This window comes from Piliocolobus tephrosceles, chromosome 16 (assembly GCF_002776525.5).
Source record: "Piliocolobus tephrosceles isolate RC106 chromosome 16, ASM277652v3, whole genome shotgun sequence".
Taxonomy (NCBI): Eukaryota; Metazoa; Chordata; class Mammalia; order Primates; family Cercopithecidae; genus Piliocolobus; species Piliocolobus tephrosceles.
In genome coordinates this window covers 30717812-30741744 of record NC_045449.1, presented here as the reverse complement: position 1 = coordinate 30741744, position 23933 = coordinate 30717812, and the positions used below count along the sequence as shown (strand labels likewise).

At 40.7% G+C, this 23933-nt stretch overlaps 1 protein-coding gene across 14 annotated transcripts in view; it reads right to left on the bottom strand.

Moving 5' to 3' along the window:
• The window catches only part of SYNRG (synergin gamma), a 98281-nt gene that overhangs the window by 23187 nt on the left and 51161 nt on the right, over positions 1–23933 (bottom strand). For 10 of the 14 annotated variants that reach the window (XR_002730076.2, XM_023204716.2, XM_023204718.2 and 7 more), the window contains 5 exons: positions 16471–17415; positions 5077–5670; positions 3487–3650; positions 2275–2328; positions 1423–1519 (listed from right to left, as the gene is read on the bottom strand). Coding sequence is in view for 13 of the 14 variants with exons in the window: in XM_023204716.2 (XP_023060484.2) it covers positions 1423–1519; positions 2275–2328; positions 3487–3650; positions 5077–5670; positions 16471–17415 (1854 nt within the window). In the remaining variant the exon portion in view is untranslated. The remainder of the gene's footprint in view (positions 1–1422; positions 1520–2274; positions 2329–3486; positions 3651–5076; positions 5671–16470; positions 17416–23933) is intronic. The other 4 variants (XM_023204728.2, XM_023204719.2, XM_023204729.2 and 1 more) reach the window with 2 other exon arrangements.

Sequence of the window (23933 nt, the reverse complement as noted above, 5' to 3'; positions counted from 1 at the left end):
CTGACCTCTCTAAGTGAACACAGAGGAATTCCAGGGGATCTTCAGAGTGGTGCCTCAGCAGCCCTATGTACAGCACTATGGCCTTTCTTCTTCCTTCCCCAAGGGAGGGGTAGAAGTTACTGCCCACCCTAAGCCAAGTGAGGGGGCTTCTAAGAGAATCTTCCATAGATACAAGGATACTAGGAGAAAAGACAAGTGCCCCATTTCCTGGTGGACATCTGCTTATGCAGAACTGTGCCTGTTTGAGCAGGAAAAGAAGACCCCAAGTGAGGTGGCAGGGGTAAGGCAGAGGCTACATCCCTTCACTCTCCACTCATTCAGCAAATATTTTTGAGTGCTAACTATGTGCAAGACACTAGATTAGGTGTTGGGGACACACCAATGAACAAAACAGACCAAAATCCTAGCCTTCTTGGAGGTCCATTCTAGTGAAGGGAGACAGAGCGTAAAAACAACAACAAGTAACTAGGCACAGTGGCTCACGCCTGTGATCCCGGCACTTGGGGAGGCCAAGGTGGGTGGGTCGCTTGAGCTCAGGAGTTTAAGACCAGCCTGGGCAACATGGCGAAAACCCGTCTCTACGAAAACTACAAAAATTAGCTGGGCACATGGCAGTGCGCGCCTGTGGTTCCAGCTACTTGGGAGGCTGAGGTGGGAGGACTGCTTGAGCCTGGGAGGTGGACGCTGCAGTGAGTCATGATCACATCACTGTACTCCAGCCTGGGTGACAGAGTGTGATCCTATCTTAAGAAAAGAGCAATAAATAACATATGTAAGAAATTAAAGGTAATAGGGCAAAGGAGAAAATCCAGCAGAGAATGGGATGGGAAGTGCCGGGGTGGGGAGAGAGGATACTCTTCGGAGAGATGGACGCTAGGAAAGATTTCACTCAGAAGCTGACATTTGAGTAAAGATTTGAAAAAGATGAGGGTCCAGTGTGTGTGGCTCAGGCACGGGCCAAGCCTGAGCCTGGGGAAGGGAGGAACACCGAAGTGGACAGAGGCTGCGCTTTCACGTTGGACTGACATATCTAATTGCTGCAGATGACCAGGAGGTTAAGGATTCTGTGGTGTCATTAAGCGGTCGAGAGGAGGACTATAGAGTATGGTAAGGAACTGATGGGAGACAAGATGATTTTATTTCAGTGCATCAGTAGCTCAGATTCTTTGATAAACCAGTAACACACACATAATTTTACATTTCTGCTATTACGTATGTAACAAGGATGAGGAAACTTAGCCATAGAGACTTGTTAAGTTCAATAGTTTACTGCCTGTAACTTAAGTGTCTTACCTACAAATGCAGATGTTTCTTAGTGAAGTCATATGTAACTTGAGAGATCTAGCTTAAAATAATTAAAGGGAAAAGTGAAAATAATGCAAAGTGCCATCATTTTCAATAGTAAAATATAAAAGAACATACCTAATAAATATTCCATGCCTTGAGCTGACTGAATTACTTCTGTGCAAACAGAACTACTACTGATTCCATTTAAGGTATCATTTGCCTTCTTAATGACCTACAAGAAATGAAATCACATCACCTTACATAACTAACAAAAGTCATCACATATCAATTTACTGTTAGTAGAAAACCCAACCGAAAAGCCACGAGGTGTCAAAAAAATCTCATTTTATCCTTGAAGAAACAATCCTCCATTTCTTTGGAAGAGAAAAGACACGTTTTTTATTTTTTGAGACGAAGTCTTGCTCTGTAGCACAGGCTGGAGTGTAGTGGTGTGGTCTCAGCTTACCACAACCCCCAACTCCCGGGTTCAAGTGATTCTCCTGCCTCAGTCGCCTGAGTAGCTGGGACTACAGGCATGCGCCTCCACGCCTGGCTAATTTTTGTATTTTTAGTAGAGACAGGGTTTCACCATGTTGATCAGGCTGGTCTTGAACTCCTGACCTCGTGATCTGCCCGCCTCAGGCTCCCAAAGTACTGGGATTATAGGTGTTGAGCCACCGCACCCGGCCAAGACAGGTTCTTTAGTTTAAATATTATTTTGATTTAGTCAGAGTTAACGAAATCACTTTGTTATTTCTTAAACACAATGACAGATGAGGAGACAACTGACACATGAGCCAGTCTGCTATTGTAAGTGTGAAAGAAGCCTCACCTACGATGTATGACTTCCACAGAATTTCACTTTGCCCAGGGACATCCACGTAAGGCTCTCCTGAAGTTTGCCTCTGTCCATTCAAATGAACCAAGAAGGCAAAAAGGCACAAGAGAACACTTACATACGTGTGAATGGGAAAATGACATACTCACATTCAGGGCACTCCCCAGGCATCTCTGCCATTCATATGCATATCTCTCATTTTCCTGTGAATTTGATAAAAAGAACTGGGTTAAGCCTTGAGCGCAAACCTGGAATCTTCTATTGATGACTCTGTCAGTTCAAAGGGCTTGAGCTTGCAAGACTTTCCTTTTTATTACAATCACTCTAGTTCAAGCATTTTTTTTTTTTGAGACAGGGTCTTGCTCTGTTGCCCAGGTTGAAGTGCAGTGGCATGATTTCTGCTCACTACAGCCTCAACCTCCTGGATGCAAGCAATCCTCCCACCTCAGCCTCCAGAGTAGCTGGGACTAAAGGTGTGCACCACCACAAGCGGCTAAGTTTTGTATTTTTGGTAGAGGTGGGGTTTCACCATGTTGCTCAGGTTGGTCTCAAACTCCTGAGCTCAAGTGATCTGCCCAACTTGGCCTTCCAAAGTACTGAGATGACAGGGATGAGCCACCACGCCCGGCCGCAGTTTATGTTTTGAACTCACTAATAACAATGTTAAATTACTAATAAATGTAACTTCTGAGCACAGGATCTGTGAGTCTAAGGGACATGCTTTCCAGCAGCTTCCCCCTGTGAGTGTTGCCTCATTTGTTCCATCAGTAACAGTGTAAGCCTTTCTTCCAAGGCACTCAGCTTGTAGCTATCTGGTACAGAAACTGCTATTAAGCTGCTGGCTTTCCACTCCCCGGTTATAATGCTGTGTGTGAGGACATGGCCCACGTGCATGTGTAACAAGGAGTAGGGAAAGGCAGGAAGTTAAGTGTGTTGACCATAGGAGGAACACACCATGGTACAGGTGTGCACCACCATGCCCAACTAATGTACTAAGATGCAGCAGACAAAAATAAAAAATTCAGAATATTTTCCCCGTCTCCTCTATTTTGAGGTTTCATGAAGACAATAAAGTCTAAGAGCTCAAGAAGAATTCTACAAACTCTGCCATCCTTGTGAAGTCCCATGAATAGTTTTGGTTTTAGGGTCACTGACTACTTTCAGTGGGTGCCACACCTGGAAAATGTTTTCACCCAGGGCTAATGTTACCCTTCTCTCACTTTAATTACACAGTTTATGTCTTGTGCTTTGTGCCTTTCTGCCCCTCATTTTCCCCATGTGAAAGCTGAGAGCGTTCTTTCTTGGGGTCCTGTGTGCTTGCTGGTCTGTTATCCACCCCCTATAAAAAGCTCTCCTCTCACCTCCACCTCTCCCGTCAGGTCTTTGTACTTGTCTCGGATGACGGGCAGCGCAGGCTTCTCATTCAGAGTATTGGAACGGTCTCTGAAAGGCTGCTCCAAAGCTGGAGAAGGGGAAGAACGGCTTATTTCTTTATCACCAAGGCTCAAACTCCTCTTGTGTGATCCTGGGAGAAGGGGAGAATACAGTCAAAGGTTTTGGCCACCTACCTTAGTTCAGGCAGAGGCTCTTCCTCGCTACCACAACCCTCTTTTTTTCTTTTTTTTTTTAAGACAGAGTCTTGCTTTGTTGCTCAGACTGGAGTACGGTGGTGCGATCTCGGTTCACTGCAACCTCTGCCTCCTGGGTTCAAGCGATTCTCCTGCCTCAGCCTCCTGAGTAGCTGGGACTACAGGTGTGCACCACCGTGCCCGGCTAATGGTTGTATTTTTAGTAGAGATGCGGTTTCACCGTGTTGGCCAGGCTGGTCTCGAACTCCTGACCTCAAATTAATTCGCCTGCCTCCGCCTCCCAAAGTGCTGAGATTACAGATGTGAGCCACCACACCCAGCCCACGACCCTCTTCTTCAGATGCTTATGTCATGAGGCATTCACAAACACATTCCTCATTCATTCTTTCTAGGAAGCTACATGTTGAATTCTTCCCACTGTTCTCTCTTGCGTGGTTTCCCTGCCTTTCATTTTCAACATGACTCTTCTCTGATCTATCACAAGTCTTCCATAATGCTCAGTGCAGAATCACTGGAGTCTGGAGAACAAAAGCACCTTTCTAAATACCAGTGTGTAAGAGTTGTGTGGCTTTTCCAGTCATTTGTTATGGATTTGTAACCGAGTTCCTTCACAGGCTCTCAACCCAGCTGAAATCAACGACCCCTCAGTTAGGATGAGATTAAAGCAGAAGAGGCAAACTCAAATGCCTTCAGAGACCAGGCAAGGAAAGCGAATAACCGAAGAAGGTCCGCTGAGACAGGAAGCGGTGGGGATTATGGCAAGAGAGAGAGAATGACCCATCTATAGGGAGCGGTGCTTTTGGCTCCAGCTGCTTGTCAGCATATGGGAGTGCAGACCCACTAGTGCCAGATATTATGACTTCTCAAGAAAAGGTGGAAATCCAGATTGGGAAATCTCATGTCTTTTAAATACTGGCAATTACTTCGTACTTAAAAATCTCTTGTGTGGGTCAATGTGATACGCAGGCTGGATGCAGATCCACGGCCACCACATTGCAACCTCTGGATTCAAAGACATTATCTGTGCCCAGGGAACAGGAGCGGAGCTAATGTGCCTTCAAGTGGCTCAAATCCATTTATCTGGCTCTTTCAACACAGCGCACCTCTAACCAAATGAGCTAATGAACAACACCTGTATGCTATGCTTGTTTTTAGCCCATAAAACAGTTATCTGAGGGATACTGATTTTGACTCCAGTCTCAGGGAAATCTTTATTATAGCTATCTGTAATTGACCCGGATTTCAAAGATTAGAAAAATCTATTTCCTGCTAAACCAGGGAGTAACATTTTATTCTTAAGAACATCTAACATCTCACTGGAAAAAAACCGTAATAGTAAAATCTACCCTGGAAGCTACTCACCTTGAACAGAAAGGTCAAAGGTTGCCAGCTCACTTTTGATCATTTCTTCACTGGATTTCATTTTGCTTTGTGAAGTGGCTACTAAGAAGTCAAATTTGCTGATTTTGGGCTTTTCACTTTGAAACTCTCCAAAGTCATCTGAACATTCAATGGGGGTTTCTTGAGAGGCAGCACTGGACGCTGGGCTGGGACAAGTGGCCTCTGGGCTCCGTTCAGCTGTAGGCAGGTCCTGTCTTGTGAAATCTTTATAGTCTCTGCTTTCATATTCCTTTTGCTCACTGGTCTGAGGAATCATGTCTTTAAAACTGGCAAACGCTGGGAAGGTGGTCTCTGGAAGAGCATCTTCACTTGCAAAGGTTGTTACTTTGGAGAGAGATGTCATGGTGATGTTTTCAGAACTGCCAAATGAAGTCTCTTTCTTTTGAAGAATTGAGGTGGCTGAGGGGGATCCACTTCCTGCTGAGAGGACAAATGGAGAGAGTTTTCTGCCCTGAGTTGCATCATCCCTGTCTGACCAGTCACAGCTTGTAAGTGTGCTCACTGCAAAATTGCTACTGTAGCTTCCAAAAGCAGCATATTTTAAGTCCTCTATATCTGAAAGGGAAATAAGACCCCACAATTAGAGGCAAGCAATTTAGGCAAAATGCCCTAAACTCTGTAGACGCAAAATGCCTAGCATATTTGATTAGTTTTATACTATGTTGAAATTAGCTAAATTTAGAGTTTGCACTAAAATTAAAAGAGTTGGGCTGTAAAATCTGATCTTAAAAAAACCCACATTAGCCTTGAGTTGGCATTTACATTTAGTTACCAAGAACCATTTTCTTTGGCTGTAAAAATTACTAAAAAAAGATAGGAGGTTCATCTACCAATGTATATACTATCTGATATACGATTGGGGTCATTTAATAAATTGTTCCCTTATAAACTTAAAAATGTACTGATATTCCTTGCCTAAAACATGTCTCCCTTCATCTTGACTTTGTTGGAAAACGTGCCTTTAAAACATAGTCATGTGAAATGTACATGGCAAAATAATTAAAAGTTGACAGTTTCTCAAAACTAAAATGAAAATAATGTCATCTAACTTTTAATCAATTATTAGGGTTTCTGTCATAATATTATCAATTATTAGGATTTCTGTCTCAGGCAATGCCAAATATGAGATTTTAATCAAGCAATTACTTACCTAGTTGTTATTTTGGTCAAATTGGATGTCATATTGCTGTGATGAAGTATGAGGAAAGAAAAATCAATCTGATCTACTTTCGCCCTTAAAAAATGCAATAAAAAGATCTGGGTCCTGTTAGGCTTCACTTTTTCCTTCAACTATGTATCTACTCTCCATTTAAAAAAAAAAGGAAAGGAGGAAAAAAAAAGAACTGCTGGGGCAGACGACTGATTTTACAAAGCATTCTTAATATATAGTTCAGTAATTTAAGAGGCAGCATAAAACAGCAGAAAGAATGTAGGTTTTTGATTTAGAAAGACCTGAGTTCAACTCTGCTACCTACTATTTGTGTGGCACTAGGCAGATGATTGAACAGTTCTGAACCTCAGTTTGCTTATCAGTAAAATGAGGAGAAGACCATGTACTTGGAAGGACTGTGTTATGGCCATCAACCGTGACCATGTGTGTAAAAGGCCAGATTGACGCCTGATGAGCAATATACATAATAGCTAGTGTCTGCTCTGCATAGGTGCCACCAGCCTCAACTTGACAGTTAATTGCTGCTTTAGGGCCTACAGGGGAATTTCAAAGCAAAAATGAAAAGTCAACTCAGCATTTTAGTGGTGTTACTAGGAGAAAAAGGTTCTTGCTAATTTTCAAAAAGCAAAATCAGCCGAGACTGAATTAGGCTGGTGTGGAGAAGTGGGTTGATATGCATTTAGTTTCACTGTAGTCACTGTACACGAGGCAAGAAGGCTAAATACAAGACTCTTCCTCTGACAACCACATATGTGATTTACAAGGAAACTGCTCAAAAGTTTTGTGACCTAGATTTTCAGAACTAAGTCAACAGGTGAACCAACATGGAGTCATTTTTCTCTTTCTTTCACAGCGATACTGCATAATTTATGAGGGGTAAGAGGCTCCTGACGTTTCCATAGCTCTTCTAATGGTATAATCCAAATCTCTTTTTCTTTGAGCTGTTACGAAAGGGGTACTAAGTTATAATAAAAACAAAAAACACTAGCCATACAAAAAAACCAACCAGCAAAAAGCAAACACTTTTCACAGAATGATGGTATATTTAAAAATTCTGTGGTGCAGTCGTACCCTTCAAATGTGGTGCAGTCGTACCCTTCCTTCTGTGTTATAAAACAGAAGGAAAAAAAGAATCAGGTGAAAAGGTTTTTTTTTTTTTTTTCTTTTTTCTTTTTTTTGAGACGGAGTCTCGCTCTGTCACCCAGGCTGGAGTGCAGTGGCCGGATCTCAGCTCACTGCAAGCTCCGCCTCCCGAGTTTACGCCATTCTCCTGCCTCACCCTTCCGAGTAGCTGGGACTACAGGCGCCCGCCACCTTGCCCGGCTAGATTTTTGTATTGGTTTTTTTTAAATTTCTTTTTTGAGATGGAGTTTTACTCTTGTCACCCGCCCTGGAGTGCAATGGCGTGATCTCGGCTCACTGCAACCTCCACCTCCTGGGTTCAAGCGATTCTCCTGCCTCAGCCTCCCGAGTAGCTGGGACTACAGGCAACCGCCACCACGCCCGGCTAGTTTTTGTATTTTTAGTAGAGACGGGGTTTCACCATGTCGGTCAGGCTGGTCTTGAACTCCTGACCTCAGGTGATCCGCCCGTCTCGGCCTCCCAAAGTGCTGGGATTACAGGCATGAGCCATTGTGCCTGGCCTCAGGTGAAAAATCTAGAGTTTAGAATGAATGGAAAAGCCTTTAACCCAAAGCTTTCTTGGTCTTTTGCTGTAGTGTTTTTTTTTTGTTTTTGTTTTTTTCCCCACTATTTAAAGGGACCAGAAGGTGTCCAGACTCAAATGAAGTGAAATTCAATCAGGAGGTGATGCAGTTAAATACAGGACTATTCTTGGAGGGGTACATTCAGAAGAATGTTTCATAATACAGATTATTTTTATTCCTAGGTCCTATGAAAGCATTTTGGGAAACTATATTAGGAACTGCTTCTAGAATCTTTCCTATTAAAAGGGTATCAGGCCGGGCATGGTGGCTCACACCTGTAATCCCAGCACTTTGGGAGGCCAGGGCGGGTGGATCACCTGAGGTTAGGAGTTTGAGACCAGCCTGACCAACATGGTGAAACCCCATCTCTACTAAAAATACAAAAATTAGCCAGGCGTGGTGGCAGGTGCCTGTAATCCCAGCTACTTGGGAGGCTGAGGCAGGAGAATCGCTTGAACCCAGGAAGTGGAGGTTGCAGTGAGCCGAGATGGCGCCATTGCACTCCAGCCTGGGCAACCAGAGCGAAACTCCGTCTCAAAATAATAGTAATCATAATCATAATCATAATCATAATCATAATTAGCTGGGCGTGGTGACGTGTGGCTGTAATTCCAGCTACTCGGGAGGGTGAGGCAGGAGAATCGCTTCAATCAGGGAGTCGGAGATTGCTGTGAGCCAAGATGGCACCACTGCACTCCAGCCTGGCGACAGTTTGAGACTCTGTCTCAAAAAAAAAGGAGACAATTTTCCTAGAGGCAAATGATAAATTTAATGAAAAGATATCTCCAGTTCAAACACTGCAATCAAGATATTGCTATGGTAATAAAAAGATCTTTCTTTGCAATTACACAACAACAAAATGTCTTTTAAAAAACTAAAATGACTAATATAATCAGGTAAAAGGCATTACAGGCAATAAGGGATTGCCTTAGCTGAGGCATTTTTAAGCATTTTTAAAATTTCAGGAAATCTTAGTTTTATTAGAAATGATAACGCCTGTAACATCTTGCCTTTTGGAGCAACTCCCAGAAAAGACTAAATGAAAGACGAGAAAAGCAAATGGAAGACTTAAAAAGAAATACTTTATACTTAAGATGAAGAGTAAATGCACAAGATTCACTAAAACCAAGCCTCAAAATTGAGTTTTAAATTTACTTTTGCTTATTTGTTGGCTACTATAGTGTGAAAAAGTAATTTCGTACTGACGGTACTGACGGTACATAAGGAATGTGAGACAGAACACCGTGCCCCTAAACTTAGCATTTATAAACAATATAAATACAGGGCAGTATGTTCTGGCATAGCGAATATTTGTAAACCATTTTCTAAGAAAAATGTGTTACATCAGTTCATTGAATGTAGCTTCAAGTAAGAAAATTTTCATTTCCCATGTTAATAGTTCTACATTTCTAGGCAGTCCAGTTATAGGTATTATTGCATAATGGTCTTAAAAATATTAAAGATTATGTAAGACCTACAACGTAAGTGATAGAAGTCTTGTCTGAAAAAATGATGTGGAATAACCCACATTTTAGTCTGTAATCACTGAAGCTAGGATAGATGGATTTTCAATTTGATAGCTGAATTCTGAAAATTACAAGAGAAAAAGGAAAAAGAAAATGGAGAATGAATGCAATAAAATGAACAGAAAATCACTACTGTATTTCCAGTTCTGCTGCGGAACTCCTAGGCTACACTAGGCTGAACTGCATTTGCACACAGATAATATGCCAAATTGTGTGTTTTAATGCATATATCTGTTTGCAGCCAGGAATGTCCTATTACAAAGGCCAAAGGAATAAACGTATACGATCTGTTTTCCATCACGGATCTCAGATCAAAACATGTATTTCTTGCTTATGCTGGCAAGTAACCCTATTAGTCTCTTCCATAACCTCTATTCAAATCTCTTTTGAATGGATGTGGTACATGAAAACAAGGTATTTTTTGGAACAAAGAATGTCGGCTGCTACTACAGGACACAGACAGCCAAGCTCATTCCCAAGGACATTTACTAAAGCTCTAAGTATATGCCCAGGTGATGAAGAGTTACTGGCTTTTGAAGGAGTTGAGAGAAAGAAGAAAGGAGATACACGTGCAAATTTCACTATTCTCATTTTATATAGCAATAAAAATGTTCATTGGACTAAGAAAGAAACGTATTTTAATTTACAGTACTGATTTAATCTAAACTTCATTTACCAAAGCAAACCGTAAAATACTTGTACATTTCAGTTTCTCTCTACTCTGGGCCCTAATCTCCTTTAGGCCCTATTCTATCTTTGATCTACCTATGAGATCAATTGTATTCATAGTTTCTGTTAACTAAAACACCTGGTCTGTGTCCTGTAAGTCTCAAACACTGAAGAAAAGAGGAATGAAAGTGATCACAGTGTAAGTGGACAGGCTGGAAAATGCTGCTGTTTAATTGCCTTCCAGTGTTTTCTAATCTGTATGAAAACTTCCTGTTCTTCATTTGTACTGATTCACGCAACTCTATGATTTAAATTATATCCACACTATGTATAAGCACCTTTGGGTTTCTGTGTTAGTGTTTTGAGTTCAAAAATGAAAACTGGAAATCCTGTGGATATTTTAAGTCAGAGGAAGTCAGAAGGCCAAGGAATGGTGTCAGGATACATAGTGGGACCGCCCCTGGTCATCAGTTAAAATCTCATCAAAAAGACACCAAATGAACACAGAAGATAGGAAGTGTAACTGAGGCCTTTTGGTTCTTTGGTGCATTATTTTAGGATTTAGCACAGGTTTTTTGATATTGCCAGTGTTCCCTCCATGTTCATTTCCTACTTTTTTTTTTTTTGAGATGGAGTCTGGCTCTGTCGCCCAGGCTGCAGTGGGAGTGGCACAATCTTGGCTAACTGCAACCTCTGCCTCACAGGTTCAAGCAATTCTCGTGCCTCGGCCTCCCGAGTAGCTGGGACTACAGGCGCCCGCCACCTCACCCGGCTAATTTTTGTATTTTCAGTAGAAACAGGGTTACACCATGTTGACCAGGCTGGTCTCAAACTCCTGACCTCAGGTGATCCCCCCACCTGGGCCTCCCAAAGTGCTGGGATTACAGGCGTGAGCCACTGTGCCCGGCCATCATTTGCTACTTCTAAAAATCAGCAGGGATTTTGATGTGAACAACAGAGTGACTACAGAACAACAGATACATGGGTATACCTTCTCAGGTACTGATACATAAAGTGAAGCACTAATGGCATCAGGGTAAACCAAACAGTATTTTGTTTGTTTGTTTAAACCTATAGCATAGAGTTCTTCAAGTCTTTTTTACAAAAGAAGTTTAAGTCATTACATTACATTAAAACTACCTCCCTAAAAACTAATGTTGCTTTGGAAATATTCATTACTCAATTTGTGAATGTAAGCTTTACGCACAGTTACATTCAGTCATTTTCTGCAGCCTGCTCAGATAAATGCAGAAAATAGTTAAAATAAAGCAGCCCTACATGGACCAATCAATCTAGCATTACAGAATTCCATTGACAAATTCCTCAGCCAAAGCCATCAAGAGATTGGTCTTATAAATAGCATGGGAAAATCCAAAATAAAGGGCAGCTAGCATTATCACTAAATGGAAGCTACAGTAAGATCTCTTTCTTTCAAATGTTAGCAGCACATATCATAAATAAAATGCAATGCATTTATACAAGGTTTTTGAAACGAAGTATTATTCAACCTTTTAAAGGAGTATGTCCTGGAAAATGCTGTATTTTGAATGGCAGGCCTGGCTTTTCTCAGAGTTAATCTAAACCTCTAAATACAACTTTTTTTCTTTCTTAAATGGCATATTTAAGACACTACAAGTGATCTCTTAGGAATCCTATTCAAAATCCTCATCTTCTTCTAGGCTGGGTGCAGTAGCTCACACCTGTAATTCCACTACTTTGGGAGGTCGAGGCAAGTGGATCACCTGAGGTCAGGAGTTTGAGACCAACGTGGCCAACATGGTGAAACCCCATCTCTACTAAAAATACAAACATTAGCTGGGAGTGGCGGCGGGTGCCTGTAATCCCAGTTACTTGGGAGGCTGAGGCAGGGGAGTCACTTAAACCTGGGAGGCAGAGGTTGTAGTGAGCTGAGATCCAAGATCGCACCACTGCACTCCAGACTGGGCGAGAGGGAAACTCTGCCTTAAAAAACAAAACAAAACAAAAAAACAGGTGCGGTGGCTCACGCCTGTAATCCCAGCACTTTGGGAGGCCAAGGCAGGCGGATTACTTGAGGTCAGGAGTTCGAGACCAGCCTGACCAACATGAAGAAACCCCCGTCTCTACTAAAAATACAAAATTAGCTGGGTATGTTGGGCATGTGCCTGTAATCCCAGCTACTCAGGAGGCTGAGGCAGGAGAATCACTTGAACCTGGAAGGCAGAGGTTGCAGTGAGCCGAGATTGTGCCATTGCACTCCAGCCTGGGCAATAAGAATGAAACTCCATCTCAAAAAAAAAAAAAAAAAAGAGTCTTCATCTTCAGTGATTTAATTTCCTTCCTTCCTCAAATTCTAAAAAAGAAGAATTAAAGCCTCAAAACATAAGAATACAAAATATAAACTATGGAAATATCCCCTTTTCCCAGGGATTTTATTGGTTTTGGGTTTCTAACCTGAAACACAGTAATATTCTCAAGGTTTTTTACTGTTACCATACTCTAAAATGGAGAAAATATTTTCCATGTTTGACCTACGCTTGTTGCTACATTTCATTGGTCCTTCTAGAAATTGTTTTCTTAAAAATAAGAACGGTTCAACCCTTACTTTGTTAGACGCACCCCCCAGACTTGTTTTAAGAATTTGCTTTATGTACTATGAGAAAAGAAAAAAAAAAGGCTGAGGGTTGCTTCATCACACAGAATACATAACTGCAGATCTAACATGCTCTGCAATTAGAGGCTGGAGTACCCAATTTTTCTTTCTTTGAGACAGGGTCTTGCTCTGTCACCCAGGCTGGAGTGCAGTGGTGTGATCACAGCTCACTATAGCCTCAACCTCCCAGGATCAACTGATCCTCACACCTCCTGAGTAGCTGGGACTACAGGTGCACACCACCATGTCCGACTACTTTTTGTATTTTTTGGTAAAGATGGGGTTTCACCATGTTGCCCAGGCTGGTCATGAACTACCAGCCTCAAGCAAGTCCACCCACCCTGGCCTCCCAAAGTGCTGGGATTATAGGCGTGAGCCACTGCGCCCGGCTGAGTATCCAATTTCAAACTCAAATCAAATTCCACCCTGAAGACTTCCGCTATTAATACACAACACTTTCTATTATGCAGATTATCAATTTAAATACAGTTTACATTTACTGTGCTCAAAAGTCCATTTCAATATTTTATTTATTTTAAATTAAGTTTATAACTATCTAGTTATCTATAACTATGTAGTACCTTGAACTATGTAGTTAGTTACAGATAACTAGATAGTTATGGATAACTAGGTAGTTACAGTTAACTCTTTCCACAACACTCAACTCTTAGGTCTTTTTCCTCACCTCCCCCTTCTCTTCTCTTCAATGTCATGCCTAGTAAAGACAGATTCTCTACAAAAAAATATGATCAGTTTCTTGCAACAAATGTTCTTTCTCCCTATCATGTAAAGTAGTGTAAGGTTTACTCTTATTTAAGTCTGAAGTTATATTTCAATGCAATGCCATGTTAAAAACTTACATTAATGGAATTATAAGAAACAAAGGCTAAAATGTACCAATACTTTCTTAGAAGACAGGTGTTTGATGAAACAAAACTAAAGGGGAAAACCCTCTAGTCTCAGGATACTATTGCTTTAAACTTGGTACCAGCCAGGTATTTCTTTGGTCTAACCCTGAAAAAGTACAAATTACACACATCCCCACACTTTCAAAATATGCCAAAGAATTATTTATTAACACAAGACTTACAGATCACAAAAGAGAGTGATACAGAAGAGCTGGAAAAGAAGTCATCAGAATAAGCATGCAGATCAGTGTTTGCAGAGGAATATACTAAAGCAAATTCGAAGGCACATTCACACAGAAAATGTCTAAATTGAAAAAAAGACATCAGAAAAGCAGCCAAAAAAAGGGCACTAATTAAAATACAAAGATTTTCAATGTCAAAGAAGAGCTACTTTACAGGTAGGTAGGTAGGTAGCTACAGAAGTCTTGCTAACCCTTTGAAAATGTCACAGATGAGGGTCAGCTCTTGCTGCCAATAAAACCATATGATTTTAATGACTACATGTCAAGATGCTTCAGTGCCACAGATTAAATTTAGTCGGGGGAAAAAGCAGCCTAGTTGAAATTATATGCAGCAAGGCTCAAAGGGTTAACTGTAATATATGCAGAGAAATCAGGCAATGTTATCAGTATTATCTACCTTCCATACAAAGAATTATAGCAAGAGTAAAAGAGACAGTATCCCCTTCAGAGTTAAGTTAGGGCTTCTAAACAGGATTAAGGTCCACAGACAGCAATCTACCAGGTTTTATTCTCTCTTCATCAGCTCACTTCTTATTTCTCCAACAAGAAGTACCTTTAACCCTCAAACTAAGAGAGCAAGAGATACTGTGGTGAACATGAGGATAAAATAAAACCACATTACTTTGAATAAGTCCTTGCCATTTACCCTCTACAATACGTTTATGCAGCAGTTTTGCACAACAGCAATATAGCACATTGGTCAGACATCAACCCCTTTTAACAACCGCTCTAAAGGGATACTGCTCCTTTCTGACAGGAGGTTTACAGATCAATGGGAGGAAACAATCTGTTTTAAGAATATCCTCCAACTGAAGAGAGTTAGCTTGAACATTACAGGCTCCAAGCTGGGGATGTTCCAAACATACATAAAAGAACATGAGCACAGAAGATTATTTTAACAGGTCAGTAAGAACAAGCTTGGTCAAAAAACCAACCTCCAAATAAAATGGGGGGAAAAAAGATACCCCAAACCTGGATTAGACTCATTTCACAAAGACATCTAGCTTGGCACTGTGAAAGAATATAGATTCACTTTCAGAAAAATAGTTTCTAATTAGTAGCTTCAGAGTCCAAAAGGCTAGTATACATGTTATGAGATTTTTTAAATAAAAATCCAGTATTGTTCAGAAAACAGAGCACTTTGCAACCAACTGCTATGGTTCAAGCAGCTCATACAAAAAAACAAAACAAAACAAAAACCCAAATCACTCTATCAAACAAACAGCAGCAAAAAAAAAAATAAGAAACTTTCTGAGGAAAAGTACAAAAAAAAGAAAAACAAGAAAGTAGACAGTCAAGGGCACCAGAGCTCTTCAGACCGCCCACTGCATTTGAAAAAATACCTTAGCAAGTAGCAACATGAAATATGCAATGTCTCTGCTAACTTGTTCCTGATTCAGCACCCTGTTTAGGAATACCTACATTTCCAGAACCAAAGGATGGATGCAATTTTGTTTTCCGACTTGCAAATCTGACATATGCAAAAGCTACAGGACTTGACAATTTCTGCCTGAATCTGTAAACTTGGAAGTGTCTCATGTGTCCCTCCCTAGTTAGACAAAACCAAACCCTTCATATGCATAATACATTTTCTAGAATAATACAGTGATACTGAGATATTTCTCATATTAAAAGGCCACAAAATAGGTTTATCTTTCTATATACATATCAAAAAACAAAACAAAACAAAAACCAGGACACTTGGGAATCTAGTTTTTATGACAGAAGTTGAACTAGAGAGTAAATTGCTACATGTAAATCCACACAGAATTTAGAGGGTTCCCTAATAAGATGTTTTCAAACATTTTATCAGAAAGTTAGCACTTACCCTATTCTAATATCTACAGATTTGTTACAACTTAATATTTCTAGTAACAGAGTTAACACTGAAAACAGCTCCTGGATTCCACTGACAACACACGCCCTCCTCTTTGCCAGACCCTGACATAAAGAACATTCATATATAAACTCTTTCTCTCTTCTTCTCTTAAAGGGATGTGGCAAACTGTACTACAAGTGGTTAGAAATTTTTACTTTCTTGGCCTAATGAGAGTTAGTTTCTGTAAATCCAACAGAATACTATACTGGCAGTTGCTGTGTATACCCAAGAGAAGAAAAAAGGAGAGGGAAACAATGATTTTACTCACAGAAATGGAGAAACACTGCTGGCACTGCAAAAGTCCTTACCAAATTTCTGGCAATGTGGGGTTCACTTAGCAGTGAGTTTTTATGTGCCTCTAACACCAAGCTGGTGCTAGATTTCAAAAACAAAAATATTTTAGCTATCCAATCTAAGTTCCACAGTAGCCACAGAATCCATATATCCAAGTATCCACAGAATCAAATTTAATACTGCTTTAAGGAGACTGGCAACAAAGAGGTTGATTATTAGAGATTCATAAAGATAAAGGGCCAGAGCCTTACTCATGTAAATCAACACCCGCAGAATCATCTTTGAAATCTACAACACCATCACCAGAGCAATCTCACCAATTCCTCACCTGCAGCAGGAGGATGCTGGCCACTAACTGTTGGTAAATCCAAAGAGCTATCAGACATGACATGCTTAAGATCTCCTCCCACATCAGCCAATTTCATGTCAAACTGAACAGAGAGTGCATCTTCAGAGTCCTCCTTGCCGACACTGCTGCCACCAATGGAAGGGAGATCCAAGGACTTCACTGATGCAGAGTCTTCTTTGGTGTGTCTGAAAGCCACTGCTTTCTCTCCCAGGGATTTGTCCGAGTTTATGGAAGAAAATTTACTGGAGTGGAAGTCAGCAAAATCATCATCACTTTTTCCTGAAGGAGTGTTATCTTTTAGGTCTTCAACACCTAGTCCAGACCCTTCCAGAGAAAGTTGTCTGAAGACATCATACTTGGTAGACACAGCAGTTAGGTTTTGTCCACCCTTCACTGTGCTGCCCATGTTGCTGGTTAGAGGAACAGGACTGGCTTCCTCTTTAAGGGCATCATATTTGTCATCCGGCTTTTGCTCAGATGAAATAGAGCTATTACTGAAAGCCATAAAATCTGCAAAGTCATCCTGCTCCCCAACAGGTGGTAGACCAGAATATTCCCCAAAAAGGTTGAATTCTCCAAACTCATCAGCCAAACTAGAAGTTTTCGTTGGTGCCAATGCTGTCGTAGCAGCAGCAGAACCTGTTGACTGTGGTGTGGAAACTGATTTTGATGTGCTAAACGCAGCTGAAAAAGACAATGGTTTCTCGCTGCTGCAATTAACTGAGGAAAACATATCTAGGTCTGCTAAGTTCAGAGGATTTTTCACTTGTGTTTGTTGTTTCTGCTGTACAGTTCCTGAGGGGAAGGATGGTGGAAAAGTTTTGTCTTTTGTTGGTGGCTCTAGTGGTGATACACTATCGGCTGTTTTAAAATCGGTGAAACCATCATCAGTTCCTGCAGATCTAAATTCTGCAAAGCTTTCTCCTGAAAGAAAAAATACCACCCAAAAATAGGAATGCTGAACTGAAAACCACATAATGCACAGCATATTAAATTGCAAGCATAATTTTACAGACTTTTCTCCACTGACTTGACATTACTTAATAATGTTTATAGTTTAAACCCTGTCGAACTACACATTTGTTTCCACACTGAAGTCCAGTGATACTGAAATAAACAGAAATCAAACTGAAAGTACCTGCCAGTACCATTTTCACTTGCTCATGCTTTTAGTGTGGGATCTCCACTAGCTCTAGATCCTACAGCTGGCTAAAAGCACTCCTCTCAAGACTTTTTGTTCCCACAGCTAGCCAGCCAAGCAGACAATACAATAAGAAATAGGGTTAGAGGTTCTTGAAGAGAGGCATATTAAAATAGTAGCCCTTTAAAGATAAAACATGTTACCTGGTTAAAAAAAAATCAGAGGTACCAATGAAGTATTATGAAAAATCCTACATCTAATATTCAGGATGGACAACACTTGGTTCAGCCAGGCACTTTAAGAATAACCTTAGATACTATGTGGTCTTGCTCAAGTAAATGAAGGCATTAATTTGAAGGGAGCTTTGATGACAATGTTTGAAAAGGTATCTATATATTTGCGAAGCATTCTAGGTGGGGCACACTGTAAAGCAGCTCCTCCCCATACTCTCTAATAAGCTGAATCTCACAGAAAAAAAAGTCTCTAAGCACTTGAGCTTTTCTACAAATTAGCTGTCTCACTGCATCAATGAGCACTTATTTTTATTTATTAAAATTCAAAAGGATTTGAATAAATATCAACTCTATTATAACAAAGTTTTGGAAGTTATGATTTCGACTTTAGTTTGTATTATGCTACTCTGAGGATGGAGTAACTGATGGATTTTTTTTTTTTTTTTTTTTTTTGAGATGGAGTGCGTTCTTGTTGCCCAGGCTGGAGTGCAATGGCATGATCTCGGCTCACTGCAACCTCCGCCTCCCAGGTTCAAGCAATTCTCTTGCCTCAGCCTCCTGAGTAGCTGGGATTACAGGCATGCACCACCACGCCCAGCTAATTTTGTATTTTTAGTAGAGACAGGGTTTCTCCATGTTGAGGTTGGTCTCGAACTCCTGACCTCAGGTGATCCGCCCACCTCAGCCTCCCAAAGTGCTGGGACTACAGGCGTGAGCCACCGTACCCAGCCTTTTTTTTTTTTTTGAAACAGAGTCTTGCTCTGTCGCCCAGGGGGCGGAGTGCAGTGGCGCAATCTCGGCTTACTGCAAGCTCCACCTCCCAGGTTCACACCATTCTCCTCCCTCAGTCTCCCGAGTAGCTGGGACTACAGGCACCCACCACCACGCCCGGCTAATTTTTTTTTTTTTTTTTTTTTTTTTAGTAGAGATGGGGTTTCACCGTGTTAGCCAGGATAGTCTCAATCTCCTGACCTCGTGATCCGCCTGCCTCGGCCTCCCAAAGTGCAGGGATTACAGGCGTGAGCCACTGCGCCTGGCCTATTTTTTATTTTTTAATAAAATTTCTTTTGCCCATAACACAGTTCTCAGGAGATCCTGAGAAAAATGTGTCCTAGAACTGTTTATTTTGATATTCTGGTTAAATAATGTGGGTACTTATGTACTTCTCATAAATAATTAAACAGACTCAGTTAAGACACTGATAAAAATTTAGGCCTGTGATTCTTTTTTTTTTTTCTTTTTTGAGAGAGTTTTGTTCTTGTCGCCCAGGCAATGGTGCGATCTCGGCTCACTGCAACCTCCACCTCCTGGGTTCCAGCGATTCTCCTGCCTCAGCCTCCCCAAGTAGCTGGGATTACAGGCACCTGCCACCACGCCTGGCTAATTTTTGTATTTGTAGTAGAGACGGGGTTTCACCACATTGGCTAGGCTAGTCTCAAACTCCTGACCTCAGGTGATCCCCCTGCCTCGGCCTCCCAAAGTACTGGGATTACAGGCATGAGCTACAGCACCCAGCCCAAGGCCTGTGATTCTTAAAAGGTTTCTATATTCTTTATTATCACAGTAACGTTATCACTCAGGTACAGCGTCAGGATGCAGATGATCTCAGTTTTCTAATAGCACCTGAGGGTCTACCATAAAATCCACTAGGCTATACCAGGTAATAAAAACTAGAGATAAACCAAATGTAAATATAGTTATGCCAAGGCCAGGCACAGTGGCTCACACCTGTAATCCCAGCACTTTGGAAGGCCCAGGCGGGCGTTATCACTTGAAGCCAGGAGGAGTTCAAGATGAGCCTGGCCAACATGGAGAAACCCTATCTCTACTAAAAATACAGAAAAATTAGCTGGCATAGAGGCACATGCCTGTAATCCCAGCTACTTGGGAGGCTGAGGCACAGGCATAAGAATTGTTTGAACCTGAGAGGTGGAGGTTGCAGTGAGCCAAGATCTCACCACTGCACTCCAGCCTGGGGGATAGAGAGAGAGACTGTCTCAAAAATAAAATTAAAAAAAATTTATATAACTATACCAACCAACATCATTTATTATTTAAAAAAAAAAAAAAAAAAAAAAAAAGACTGCCATTCTAGAGGTTAAAATTAAGTAAATTAAAATAACCAAAATCCGGCCGGGCGTGGTGGCTCAAGCCTGTAATCCCAGCACTTTGGGAGGCCGAGACGGGCGGATCACAAGGTTAGGAGATCGAGACCATCCTGGCTAACACGGTGAAACCCAGTCTCTACTAAAAAAAAAAAAAATACAAAAAACTAGCCGGGCGAGGTGGCGGGTGCCTGTAGTCCCAGCTACTCAGGAGGCTGAGGCAGGAGAATGGCGTGAACCCGGGAGGTGGAGCTTGCAGTGAGCTGAGATCCAGCCACTGCACTCCAGCCTGGGCGACAGAGCGAGATTCCGTCTCAAAAAAAAAAAACCAAAATTCAATGCTTAAATTGGTATATAAAATAATGCAGGCTTAAAATACACTGTGCTTGGGCTGGGCATGGTGGCTCACGCCTGTAATCCCTGCACTTTGGGAGGCCAAGGTGGATGGGTCACCTGAGGTCTGGAGTTTGAGACCAGCTTGGCCAACATGGTAAAACCCCACCTCTACTAAAAATACAAAAAATTAGCTGGGTGTGGTAGCAGGTGCCTGTAATCCCAGCTACTCGGGAGGCTGAGGGAGGAGAATCGCTTGAACCTGGGGGGCAGATTGCAGTGAGCTGAGATTGCACCACTGCACTCCAGCTGGGGCAACAAGGGCGAAACTCTGTCTCAAAAATAAATAAATAAATAAATAAATAAAAATAAATAAATAAAAAAATAAAATATACTGTGCTTGTAACAAGATATATACTTGGATATAGAAGATGAAAAAAAAGCACCAAAAACAATACAAGCTGATTTTTCCTCCCAACCTGAGATAGTTAACCAATTCATCACCATAATTCATCAACACCAAGGAATTCATCTAATAAGAGAGGAACAGCATTCAGATTTCCTGTAATTTATATTTGTAAGACATACCACTAGTAAAACTCAAGTCAATTTCACAAACTGATAGAAGATGTAAAACTTTTAAAAATCACCTTAGAATTTTAAATTAGTAGTATCACTGATTATATTTGTATTATTTCTGTAAATGTAGAGGTAATAAGCAGCCATTTTTATCACAGCCTAAATTTTTAATGCATTGCTTTGAAATATCTGTGAAATTGACAAATATTGCTTTGTTTGTGTGTTTTAATCACCACAGCAAACTACACTTACTGATGAATTGTAAACTTTTCCATTGGAAATGTAAGCTGGGTGAAAGGGGTAAAAGGAAATAAAAATGGGTGGGTTTACAAAGGGAATTTGTTGGCAAATAAATTAGTCACAGTCAATGGAAGCTTGTCTATCAGAAGGCATATTAAGCATATTATTTCATGGTTAGCTTTTTGGTTAATGTCTACATACTCATAAGTTTCCCTCTCCTGTCACTTTTTAGGCTCTAAAAAATCTCAAAAGAATCCACTTTTTTGCTAAAACTTCAATAAAAATGTGCCATTTATTTACAAAGAACATTGTCCTCATTTACTTTAATTTATGGCTTAAACTGTGGAGATGGAAAAAAGGAAATATTATTAAATTCTGTCATTCAGTAACCTAAGCAACCCACAGCTCTGAACACAATACTATAAGATTCTTCATAAATTCTAAGATACTAATGTACTTTAACAAAGTCAAGTCAATGTATTTTTTAATGAGTATAAAAAAGATATCATAACATTTAGGAAAATAAAATCTATTCTCCTAAAATGAACAAAGTTGGTAACTCTACTTGGAAGACCTTAGAATTAAGATAGGAATGACAGCAAGCAAATGAAAATAACAACAATTTGGAACTTTTTTTAAAAAGTACTGAAATTTGGTTGGCCATGGTGGCTCACACTTGTAATCCCAGCATTTTGGGAGGCTGAGCTGGAAAGATTGCTTGAGGCTAGGAGTTCAAGACTAGCCTGGGCAACAGAGCAAGACCCCATTGTGATGGTGCACATCTACAGTTCTAGCTACTTGGGAGGGAGGCTGAGGCTGCTTGAGTCCAGGAGCTGGAAGCTGCTGTGAGCTATGACTGCACCACTGCACTCCAGGCTGGATGACAGAACAAAACACTGTCTCAAAAAAAAAAAAGTATTGAAAAAGCAGGACTAAGGTACTGCTTACATATTGGTGGCACCACTGTCTTTTCCTATTGTCTGTTACAGGAATACATATTATGGTCATTAATGCCACATTACACAAAGAACCCTTATGTTAAACCATGTGCTCTTTACTCCAAACTTGTCTTGGCCCAAGTGTTGATGAAAACATTGCTAGGTGCAAATAAAAACCTCACAAGTCAAAAGTTCCCCTCAGGTTTATCTCTGTTACTCCCACACTGTTACTCTGTTTATCTGTTACTCCCACTGCGTATCTGATACTGAGGAAGAAATGACTATTACATTCTAAAAGCTTGGATGAAACACAAGGAAACATTTCTAGAACCTAACAGTTATAAGAGGCTGAATATTTTTATAAGAGGTGGGCTTCCCTTTTTTAGAGATGATTAAGCAATAGTTTCTATCATACCTACCCACCATCTCTCCCCTACCTAGCAGAAGGGTGGAAATAAAAGATTGCTGAAGGATGTCCCAAGTCTGAGCATTCAATATGTAAAGATAGAATGTGGTATTGTTCCCAGAAGGAAATTCTCATTAGAGTATACACATTTCATAGCATGCATAGTTAAGCTTTCAAGAACATACTTTGACCTATGGGTTATCTAAACCCTACACATCACGTTTATAGTAGGATTTAACCACAAATATAACTTTCAGTTTTTACATATATGACTCTCGAATGGTCATTTTATATTCCCTTGTACTCTAAGTCTTACTATTAGAGATGGTAACCACACGTGCACATAAACCCCTCTCTCTTCATCTTTTTCATTAAATTACAGCCAATCTTGAAAATCTTGTAGAGTGGTGATTCAGTTTAACGCAAGCCAAGTATAGTAACTGATCACCCATTCTTACTGGATGAGTGTGCAGATGACTGAATATTGATGCTGGCATCCTTGAACATACTAAGTGAGCATTGTTTGGTTACTGCTTCTGTTTGAAAGGATCCTGTGTTTTGGTTGTGGCCCAAGTTTTGAAGTGCTGCTTGCCATTCCCTTTCTTTCACAGAGCTCTCACTGTTCAAACATGAGGGATTTGGTAAAATATGAGTTTGGTTGAGTCCTGCTTACCCCCACTTGGTCATCTTTGTAGGAATCCAATGTTTCATTTGTTTGTTTTAAAATTATTTTTAGCTGATGTTCATGAAGAAAAGTGAGTACCTATAACCATGCTACTACTGAAAGAAAATCCTAGCTAAGAAGGTGCATTTCTGTATGAGAGCTGTGTCATACCAACCTTTGGGCTCTCTACTGGAAAAGTAGAATCAAATCTTATATAACGTCTTTTTAATTGTACGCTCTAGTATTATAGATGTAAGACAGTACTATATTATACCTTTGTGAATGTAAAGTACCTTGTACCTGCTTTATAATATGTAGCAGTGACTATGCCTTAATCAAGTTGTTTTTAATAATGTTATTCTAGAATGTGTTATTTCTAGATCATGAGTGAATAGCTAAAAAATAACAAATAATAATAGTACCAGGTACCGCAACAGTAATAGAAAAAAAAAATCTTGAAAAGAAAAAGACTGGCCAAGTGTGGTGGCTCACGCCTGCAATCCCAGCACTGTGGGAAGCCGAGGTGGGCAGATCACCTGAGGTCAGGAGTTTGAGACCAGCCTGGCCAACATGGTGAAACCCTGTCTCTACTAAAAATATGAAAATTAGCCAGGCTAATTTTACAGTACCTGTAATCCCAGCTACTCAAGCCAGCCTAATTACAGTACCTGTAATCCCAGCTACTCAAGAGGCTGAGACAGAAGAATCGCTTGAACCCGAGAAGTATTGGCTGCAGTGAGCCGAGATCATGCCATTGCACTCCAGCCTGGCTGACAAGAATAAAACTCTGTTTCAAAAAAAAA